Genomic DNA, 11,017 nt, shown 5'->3' on the forward strand with positions numbered 1-11,017 from the left:
AAACTTCCAATCATTATGCGCTCCACACTCCTATCCAGTAGGTGGCGGGAATGCACCATTTAAGTTGGTTTGCCAACCGCCATTAAATTTAAAAGAAGAAGAAGAAGAAGGTCGTTGGGGAAAGAACTGCTGTATGATGATGAGTGCGACACTTTCAGTCGACCAACCGGTCACATTACGGTAGAAATCAACCTACCGACCTGCTGTATCCCAGAGGATATCACTCCTCCATTTCATCTAAAGATTCACAAAGGCTGGGACCGAAACTGAACGGCTCTTCGTTATAAAACGGTTATTCCCTGGGTAAACGGGCACATTAGATAAGAGAGAAGAGTCTAGAATCAGCAGACTCTCTGTCCGCACCAGCTCTGGATCCCCGGATCTCTTTGAACGCGTCGACATGAGGAGTTTGCCGTATTTCTGTCGGGGACAGGTCGTCCGCGGATTCGGACGGGGAAGCAAAGACCTGGGCATCCCCACAGGTGAGACTCTCTACCCCGTATGCGACAGTTGTCGCGCCGCGCTGAGTCTGTCTACACTGGACGCGACAAAGCGACCGTTGCAAATCATTTGAACTTTGTGTCAGTAACTTTACGTCATAAATAGAACGAGGCATCGGTTTGCTGTCGGGGATTTGTCGCGCCGCATTCAGTGTAGACAGCATCTAACTAATGGGTTCTGTTCTCTATTTTGTCGCGTCCCGCCGCTCGCGCCCGGTGTAGACGCTAAAGAAATAACTAATCCAAAGATACACATTCTGTCAACATTTATTGAACCTCATGCAGTTTGTGCCTGACTTTCTTCTGTGTGAGAGAAATGAGAAGTGTTACGCGACGTTTCAGAGTGTCAGTAACCATTCACTTCTGTTGAATAGAAAGACGCAATTAAAGTGTACTGTGACTGAGGCAAATTCTGATGTGTAAACGACTACATGAGGTAATGATTTTTGGGTGAACTAATCATTAAACTTGTATTAAAAACAGGCTGTTAATTATTTGACTTTCTTTACACTCAATAGGAGATCAATTCATGTTGATGTCATTCGAGAAACGTGTAATAAAGAGTTTGCTTGAAATTAAACGTATTCAGTTTAATATCAGTTGTAAACATCACACCAGTAAGTTTACTCTTGTAATGAATGTTACCGTTCCGCAAAAGCAATGGCCATTATTATTATATAACTTCACTTACAGGTTATAGGTCTTACAACACGCTTCTGTAAAATGTTTGATTGTGATTGGCCAGACACGACCGTGAGCGCAACAGTGCCCGCCCATCTTTCAGCGGCCTTGGTTCCCCATTCATTTTTCCCATAGGGATTTTATAGAAGTCTTAAAGAGTTAGAAGTAATGAACCAAACTAACGAGCTAAGAGGTGAATCACAAAATTACAATCTTTGGTTTGAAGCAAAGAGTACTTGAAAATCGGGCAAAATGACAAGTCTGTACTTAACAGCTTTAACGAGGGAAAGAACTACAATCCCATGGAGCATTGTGAATGACAACCCATTTAAAATCGATGGAGAAATATGAAAAGAGAAAGAGAAACAATATATTGTAGGTTTATTACAGTATAAGTAATACAAGTAGTTTGAGAGCGCAGGGAAACTGACTGCATTCACAGTGCTTAAAGGGAGTTTTGGCAATTTGCTTGTCCTTATTCTCTGATTGGTGGATTTCTCTTCAGAATCATGAGCAATGTAGTTTTTTCACCAGAAATACAGCTGTTAAACAACTGTTTTAAAAAAATAAGTTGAAATAATGCAGTCTGATGGCTTGTACAAAAGCACATACCATTGATTAACCTCATGGTAGCTCACACTATGTCTGTGTCCATGGCAACACTACTTTTGTGTCTCCTGTATCATGTTTTATATTGACGCTAGTGATGCCCGAATGGTTCTGCTGATACTGCCATTCGTTACCATTTTTAGAAATTCTAATTTTGTAGATTACATAGAGACAGTAACAGTATCGTTTTCAAGAACTTGTTTTCAAAATGCCTAAAGTTTTCTGTTTGTAGTTGAAAACAGTGTTGTGTAAACGCCCCCTCATAATCTGGAAAATACGGTAAAATCATGACTTCATGTGCAAGTATTTTTATTTGTCAGGTAGCAAAGTATTCTCTGATAATAAATGGCTGTAAATTATCCCTTACTTGTCAAGTTTGTCATGTCTCAAAATATAAACACTGATTAAAGAAAATATGAAGCCAGTATTTATTCTTACTAGAGCTAATGTTTTCTTTCCATTCCCATCCCAGCGAACTTCCCAGAGTCGGTTGTAGACAATCTCCCTGCTGACATTAGCACTGGAATCTACTACGGGTGGGCATGCGTGGATAACGGAGACATTCACAAGATGGTGATGAGCATCGGCTGGAACCCTTACTACAAAAACACAAAGAAGTCCATGGTATGTCCATGTCATCCTTTCCAGTGTGCAGACATCTACAAGCTATAGACCCGTTGATAGCTTTGCATTCATTAAATGGTATATTATGTAATAGCAGTATAGATTAATAGTACATCTCTTATGTCAGATATCATGTATTTATCTCTCTGTGTAACAGGAAACACATGTGATCCACAAGTTTAAGGAAGATTTCTACGGTCAAATATTGAGTGTGGCCATGGTCGGCTACATTCGTCCTGAGAGAGGGTTCGAATCACTTGGTAAGACTCTGAGCTGCTCTCTTGAACTCACTCCCACATCACATGATCTCACTGATGCCACCACACCCTGTTCACCCACCCAAACACACTCATTCGGTTACTTTAACTCACGGTTGTGTCTTCTTCCCAGACAAGTTGATAGCAGCGATTCATAGTGACATTGAAGAGGCGAAGATAAAGCTGGACCTGCCTGAGCACTTGAAACTAAAAGAGCATAATTTCTTCAAGACGTCGGTATCGACGACAGCCAATCAGATCTTGAACGGTCATCGACTGTAACATTCACTTTCACCATCGCCTCTATTTAAAAGCCTGTTTATTACATATGCAGTTTATTGTTTTTTATGTACAAAATATTTCTGTCCCCATGTGGTGCTTTGCTCAAGTGCAGGCACTATGTGCATTTATGTTCATATGGTATCATCACATAGCTCTTTTGTTTCTGTATTTATAGCAAAAAGGAGGATTCGGGTTGCTTACTGGTGAATGATCACTGCAGTTCACAGGGTAAACATCACAGAGCCCTTCCCAGAATTCCATGATTACCACAGATGATACTATGTGGAAGTCAGGGAGTGTCAAAATCTCTTCTTTCTGGTGAAATTTCTCTTTAGATGGATAGTTCTTCCGCCACCTTCACTTTAGTTTATTTTTTGTTTAAGGAGGACTCTCTTTACTTGAATAAAACACTTTAACAATTGTCAAAATTGGTGTTCCTCCTCTTTGAGATAAAATGAATGCTTTTTATGGTTCTCGGAGAACCGTGCCCAGAGGGCGGAGTCCAAGGTTGAGAAAGAGAGTTAAAGCACAGGTTGTTGTAATATGATTACAAAACTGTGCAGATGGAGAACAAACAGTGACTGAAGACCAAATTAATTAACCTAAATGGTCTTTTAAATATGTAAGTGTGTATAGAAGATCTGTATAGCAAACACTTGCTATTATTTACATATGGTTTACTAAACATTAACCTAAAATAACATGTCTTTTTCTTTTACACGGGTTATACATTTAGTAGTGTTTTACATTTGAAAAGACACTCAAGAGTCAGGTTAGATCGTAGGTTTACAAATTATTTACCTTTCTCCATGTTATGTTCCTGTTGAATTGGTGCTTGAAACATGTAACGTTACTGCAGCAATCCTCTGTTCCAGTGCGGTCACGTTATTAGCGGAATTAAAATTAATCAAACTTAAACTAAAGTGAAAATAAAACCTGAAGATATAAAAATAAACACTGATTCACATTATACCTATAATAGTATTAGGTTATATTGTTTTGTTAAATGAATATGTTAACCTGACTGAAAAGTGGAAAAGCTTTGTTTTCTTTCCTATGTCCATGAGGATATAAAGAATTTGCCACTGACGATTCAAACCAAGTTTTGAGCAGTGTAGAGTAGCGCTGCTTGTTTGTCATTTCTCTGATCACAAATGCAGACATGGTTTTATGTTTACGTGGCGTGATGTGGCCAGACGGCATCACAGTATGGTAAGGGGCGTAACATTTCCGTCACACGCTTGAGGTATTCGGCCAATCACAACGCACTGGATAGCTGGCCAATCAGAGCAAACCTCGCTTTTCAGACCGATGAGCTTTGTAAAAATCGACGCGTTTCAGAAAGGCGGGGCATAGAGGAGAAACAATAATGTACAGTATGTGGAAAATAATGTGTTTTTTGAACCTTAAACCGCATAAACATTTCATTACACCAAATAATGTTATTTTTAGCAACATCATATGACCCCTTTAAGAAAAGTCAGTGTAGCTAAATAGTTGGTCAGCTTGTCTGGATGAGAGGCTGCTGTAAAGATAATGTCCTGAAAACAGACGCCCTCAAGGGTAAGTGAACCGGCTCGTTTTATTTTGTGCGCTGTTGGTCACGCAGTGCCTAAGATCAGCTGACATTTCAGTGAGGGTTTCCCATGCAATCAAACAACTTGGTTTGATCTAATGGAAATCTGTTACTTGTCTGTAGTTAATCCTTGGTCACATGTACACTACCTTTCAAGATGTTTTCAAAATAAGTCTCTCAAGCTGTGCAAAAATATAGTAATAGTGTGATATATTATTAGAGTTTAAAATAAAGTTCAAAATAGAAGGAATGTATTCCATTTTTTTAAACATTACAAACTTGTGTTTGAAGGATTAGTTTATGGTTTATAGTGCTACATTCATTAACTGAATATGTTAATCTGGCTTGCAACTGTAGTTTCTGAAGATCAGTTTCTACATATATCTGATGTTCTCAGCACTGTGTTAGTTTAATCAAGTAATTAAACTTAACTGAGATAAACCCACAACAAAGAGCCATCATGTTCAATTCATCATACTCAGTAGATAACGGACTGTTAAATCAGCTAACATTTGAAAAAGACTGTCAATACACTGTATAAATCATTTACAGGTCTTAAAGGAATTGTTCGCCCAAAAATGACAATTTGTTGAAAATTAACTCACCCTCAGGACATCCAAGATATAGATGAGCTTGTAATTTCATCAAAACAGATTTGTAGAAATTTGACATTCCATCAGTTGCTCACCGATCTGCAGTGAATGGGTGCCGTCAGAATGAGCGTCCAAACAGCTGTTAAAAACACACAATAACTCCATCAATTAATGTCTTGTGAAATGAAAAGCTGTGTTTGTAAGAAACAAATCCATCAAGGTATTTTAACTTTTAACTATTGATTCTGGCCAAAATACGACACCATAATCCAGTAAAAAAATAAAAAAAAATAAATCCATCCTCCGTTGTCCTCTCACATCAAAATTTCACTGACGTATTTGTCTAGACTATTTCACTTGTAAACAGTGCTTGATCAGTGCATATTTCTCTCCTGATTCAGACAAGATGACTTTTTCACTGGAGAAAGCAATTTTATACATATAGGACTCATATTTTAGCTGGACATAATGTTTTGAAGTTAATGATGGATTTCTTACAAACATGCAGCTTTTCACTTCACAAGACATTAACTGATGGACTGGAGTGGTGTGGATTACTTGTGGATTACTGTGATGTTTTTATCAGCTGTTTGGACTCATTCTGACGGCACCCATTCACTGCAGAGGATCCATTTTCTCCAAATCTGTTCAGATAAAGAAGCAAACTCGTATACATCTCGGATGGCCTGAGGGTGAGAACATTTTCAGCAAATTTTCATTTTTGGATAAACTATTGTTTAGCTACAAATATAAAGCAACAGGCATGACTTGCACATGAATATTGATGACACCATCACATGATATTTAATATTTAGTTACTTGCCAAAAGAGTATTGTATTTTCATGTGCACCATCCAAGCTGCTCTCTTCCATTCAACAGAAGTGGATGGAGACCAGGGTCTGTCAAGAAAACCAAAAAATACAACATAAAAGCATACAAATAGTAGTCCATATAAGCGTTTGAGCCATTTTGAATCCACTTTTTGTAATATACAAGTCAAAATTTACTAAAAATTGATGGTCACCATTCACTTTCATTGTATGTAAAAGAGCAGCTTGCTTTTGTGTTAGAAGAAATAATGCCATTAGGGTTTAGAACAACATCATGGTTAGTAAATGATGACAAAATCATGATATTTGGATGAACCATTTCTTTAATTGTTGATTGGTGAAGATTAGTGGGTTTCTGCATGTCAAAATGTTAATAACGTAATTATATGCACATATCAAAGAAAATAAACAGGCTTTTTATGTTTTATGTGAGAGTATACGTATCATCATATTCCAGCTCCACCTCCACCTCCTCCCCTTCCTCATCCCCCTCCAACAGGCTGTATTTAAACTTTCGATACACTATCCCATCCCTCCCCATGTAAACAATGTCCTCATCCTCCTCCTCATCCTCCTCTTGGCCCACTTCTTTATCGCAATAATCCATCTGCATGCTGTCACTCAGGGTCGCAGAGGTGAAGGGGGCATCTGTGATTTTGGTGTAGCCGTTCAATTTGACGATGGGCTTTGATGTGATCTTCTGCCGAAAATGCAGGAAGAGAAAAATGGCAAGCCATAAGCTCACCAGCACAAATATGGCCGTGAAAACAAAAAGGCCAGGATAAACCGAAGTCACTGGATTGTTGCTGAAGAGGTTGTAGCTCAGCGCGACAATGCATTCATCTGAGAAAAGAGAGGTTAAAGGTCAAAGGCTTCCTAGCTGCAACGGCTCAATGGCTTCACTGAAAGCCACTGAAAGCTCAAGGTGTTTAAAAATGTACAAACTGTAATTTAGTAGCATCTGCCACTTTGAGTGAGTGCTGTCTAATGATACAGTACTATGTGAATCTTACATGGTTGGTTCAAGTTAAGCAATGATGGCATGTTGTCATTACGACAGAAAATACATTTGAAATTGTTTCTCAGTTTTTAGAATCAAACAAAAATGCACACAAGATTGGATTTTGTCAGGCTGTTGAGCAGAAGTATTTCACATCAATTATTCAGTATATAAATATCCAAATAAATAATTGATATAAATATATAAATCATTATTTTATCTGTAAAGCAGTTGAAATATAGCAGTGTTTGTTTTTTTACTAAAAATAAAACTGTTCATTGAAATAAGGCTGAAATAAAATAAAATATAAATATTAGACAAAAACTTGAAAAGTAGCCTTTGCGACTAACTGAAATAAAATAAGCTGACGTACCGAAACTAATCAATCTAAAACTGAAATAAAGTGAAATAGAAATATTAACTATTTAAAATAACAAAAGCACACAAGATTACTAAAAATTAAAATTACAAAAATAGAAATAAAGCTAATTTAAAATATGAATAAATATTGTAATAGCACATTAATAATATGAAAATAACACTATTTATTTAAATAATTATGTTTAAAGACTTGCCATTTTAAATACTCATAAGCATCAATTGTCTTTATAAATGACGGTGATGATGTTCTATCAAACACATCATTTACACTGTAAAATCTTTTCGAGAAAATGTAAATGAAACAAAGATTATTGGAGTACATTTTCAGTAGAAAATTCAATTTCAGGCTTTTTTTTAATTTTGTGTTGCTTGCCGTTTCTTCATGACTGCTAAATGCATTAGCAATTTCTGAGTGAAAATTGTTTCACAGTAAATTGTAAAAAAAAATATTTCAGTGTAGAATGAATGAATTTAAAGCTTGTACCATTCAGTGCGTGGCACTGGCAGCATTCCGAGGGGAATCTTGAGGAATCTCCGCGTGTGTTTTCTCCACAGCAGAGAAGACACCTCCCATCCTCTGTGAGGCGCTGTAGAACAGGGCACGAGGTGCAGCTGTAGGGTCCCGGGCCTTTACATTCATCACAGGACGGGTCACATGTCGCACATGAGTTATTCTGTGCAAAACACAAAGCATGTTAGAAAGAACCTTGTCTAAAATGTTCACACATTTAACCATTTAATGTACGTTTGAATGGCTAAGAAATGTCAGGAAGTGATTAAATATAAGATAAACATAAATAATGAAGGTTTAAGAGAGAAAATTTAATTTAGAAGGTGTTGGTGACACATTAAAACACTACATTACTGATTTGATAAAACTGTATTTAAAAGACATTTACCTCAACGATGGGATATTCCCCAATTAGACACATAGATGAGCAGATTCCTCCAAACATTTTGAAGCCGTCGTAACATGATGTACAGGAGATCGCACCAGAGCCTGCCGATCACGACAGACTAGTTAAATCATGTCATCTGCACTCTGATTGTACTAAAAACTGTCTAAGATGGATTTAAAATGCAGGATATCAGACAACTGATATATATATATGTACACACAAATTTCTGAATTTGAAGGATGCAGATAAAATTAAAAATAAACTTAAGCCTTAGTTGAAATGAATTAATTAGAATTAAGCTGCGTTATCATGTAGGTCAGGGTTTCCCAAATTATGGTTTGCATTGCATGCAAGTAAACAGATAAAACATTACATTTTTTATTTTGACACAATAGCTAGACTTTAAGTGGACTCAAATCTGCCACTCTGAAACATGCTACAGCACTTCATTTCATAATCAGACTAAGCTATATATCGCCATTACTGTGCAGCCCCATTTATTTATTGGACAGTTGTAGGCATGTGATGAGTCTTACCCATGCATGTTTTACAGGTTGGGTGGCATCTTTGGCAATCTCCGTCGAAGGTGTGAAGGAAGTAGTTTGATGGGCATGTACGCAGACACTGTCCGGACTTTCTCAACAGGAAGTATCCATTTCTACATTTGAGACAGAAACGGCTGCTTCCTGAGCATTCCTCACATGTGTGGTCACACCCTTGACATGCTCTGCTGGTGGCGTTCACAAAGTAACTGCAGGGGAAATACAGACGTGTGTTACAATGCTTTGTCATTTTGGGAAGCATCGTTTTTGAATAATCACAATTTAGTTGCATCAAAAGCAAGGCAGTTAGCATTATTATTACACAACACTCTAAAACACCTGATTCTGTATAATTACTGCTAAACTATATATTTGCAACACATCTGTGCTACTTTCATGTTTCTTGTATCACTCTATGGTTTCTCCCTTCTCCTATTAATGCATGATAGAAAAGGTAATTGTCCCAAATGAAAGCAATTAGCTACTGACTGTAGTAAAAATTTCATTGGAGGATGAAAATGAGAAAAATGCTGCATATTCTACCAATTTAACCTGCGCAAGCAGCATCAGTTATAAAAAGGTGGAGTAGAAAAACCTCTCTGGTAATTACTGAACATCTTGCTGCACAGAATACATGTATTTTGTTGCCATTTAGACTGAGAATATTCCAACAAACTGAAATGGTAAATGATTAGTTTCAGCTAGCTCTGGTGAGCAGTCATAGTGATAATGTTAATGTTAATGTCTTATGACGGTGGGAAACCCCCTCAGAGGATCCACAACGTCCTTTCGTGGCCATCTGTTCTCTATCCTATAATGAAAGATAGATGAGAAATTGAAAATGAAAATGCTGTCATCATTTATTCATCTCTCTGTTGTTATAAACCCATGTTGAGTTTCTTTCTTCTATGACAGGTTTTAATGCACCTCCTGAGGAGGAGTAATTGTGGGAGAACGAACCCTTTAAGATTTTTTATGTTTTTGATAAACCCTTATGATTTACCAAGGCTGCATTCATTTGATCACAAATACAGCATAACAGCAGTCTTGTGAAATAGTAAGACAATTAAAAAAAAACTTATTTCTATTTAAATATAAAGTGACATTTATTTCTGTGATGCACAGCTGAATTTTCAGCATCATTACTCCAGTCTTCAGTGTCACATGATCCTTCAGAAATCATTCTAATATGCTGATTTGGTGCTCAACAAACAATTCTTATTACTATGTTGAAAAAAGATGAGCTGCTTAATATTTTTGTAGAAACTGTAATACATTTTTTCCAGAATTCTCTAATGAATAGAAAGTTCAAAATAACAGTATTTAGGTGCAATAGAAATCTTTTGTAACATTATAGATGTCACTTCTGATCAGTTGAAAATATGCCTGCTGAATAAAAGTATTCATTAAAAAAGATATATACTTATGAATAAATCAGAAATATAAAAGTGTAGTTCATAAAAAAGATAAAGAAACAGATGATGGTGTCAAATTTCAAGTCAAACTATCCAATTGCAAATAATAAATAATTCACATATCATACAAAACTAGGTTGCAGCAAATCCTTTAAAATGTTAAGGTATTCAGAAGAGAGCAACATAAAAATCAGAAAAAGCAGCTATACAATTATAGGACAAAGTTTTACATATATGCCATTATAATTTGTGTTTTATTTTGTACGGAATTATAAAATAAAACGCAAATTGTAATCGGGCCTGTTTTAGGCTTTTCCTTATTTTTATATTTTAGACATCCATCAATTATGGTGATGAAAAAAATGACTCGCCATCTCCTCGTTGGATGTGCCTTTAGAGAGAAATGCACAGATTACATAATGAAAGAGTTTCTATTTTCGATTTAAATTATTTCATTTTAAAGTAGCCTAGTAATTTAAAGCTTTCTATATATTTTTATCATGTCTGTGAGGCAATTCGCTGAGTTTAGTTAAAACGTGTGACACATTCGTTCTGCTCCCCCTCCCCCCAAAAAAACTCTGTGCGTACCCTCAGAAGAAATCCTGCAGGCGCCTCTGGTCCGTGTTGAACGTGCTTTTTGTGTACCCTACTTTTTTTAATTTAAATTTGTAGTTAAAATAAATTAAATATGTGCCCTCTAGAAGCCTGCGTTCTGCAAGTGAACGGCACTTTATTGTGCCATCCCAAAGAGGCTCAAAATCACTTTCTCTGACTTTTAAATTAAATGTTCCCTCCTGGTGGAATGACCTGCCCAACTCAATCCGAGC

The 11,017-nt window shown here is 36.7% G+C and overlaps 2 protein-coding genes across 3 annotated transcripts in view; one reads left to right on the top strand and one right to left on the bottom strand.

Moving 5' to 3' along the window:
- rfk (riboflavin kinase) overlaps positions 1–3,846 on the top strand; it is a 4,940-nt gene extending 1,094 nt beyond the window's left edge. Inside the window, exons 1-4 of one of the 2 annotated variants that reach the window (XM_016505273.1) lie at positions 82–482; positions 2,263–2,414; positions 2,572–2,674; positions 2,805–3,846. In XM_016505273.1, coding sequence (XP_016360759.1) covers positions 401–482; positions 2,263–2,414; positions 2,572–2,674; positions 2,805–2,953 — 486 coding nt within the window. In that variant the 5' untranslated portion in view covers positions 82–400 and the 3' untranslated portion in view covers positions 2,954–3,846. Of the gene's footprint in view, positions 1–81; positions 483–2,262; positions 2,415–2,571; positions 2,675–2,804 lie in introns of those variants that run through there. The other variant, XM_016505274.1, reaches the window with a different exon arrangement.
- A 2,344-nt stretch (positions 3,847–6,190) lies between these two features.
- LOC107702858 (proprotein convertase subtilisin/kexin type 5-like) overlaps positions 6,191–11,017 on the bottom strand; it is a 15,970-nt gene continuing 11,143 nt past the window's right edge. Inside the window, exons 13-16 of the mRNA XM_016505286.1 lie at positions 8,770–8,984; positions 8,234–8,334; positions 7,819–8,008; positions 6,191–6,796 (exon numbers count right to left, since the gene is read on the bottom strand). Coding sequence (XP_016360772.1) covers positions 6,378–6,796; positions 7,819–8,008; positions 8,234–8,334; positions 8,770–8,984 — 925 coding nt within the window. The 3' untranslated portion in view covers positions 6,191–6,377. The remainder of the gene's footprint in view (positions 6,797–7,818; positions 8,009–8,233; positions 8,335–8,769; positions 8,985–11,017) is intronic.

The sequence above is a fragment of the Sinocyclocheilus anshuiensis genome, unplaced genomic scaffold, assembly GCF_001515605.1.
Source record: "Sinocyclocheilus anshuiensis isolate Anshui unplaced genomic scaffold, SAMN03320099.WGS_v1.1 scaffold366, whole genome shotgun sequence".
In the NCBI taxonomy this organism is placed as follows: Eukaryota; Metazoa; Chordata; class Actinopteri; order Cypriniformes; family Cyprinidae; genus Sinocyclocheilus; species Sinocyclocheilus anshuiensis.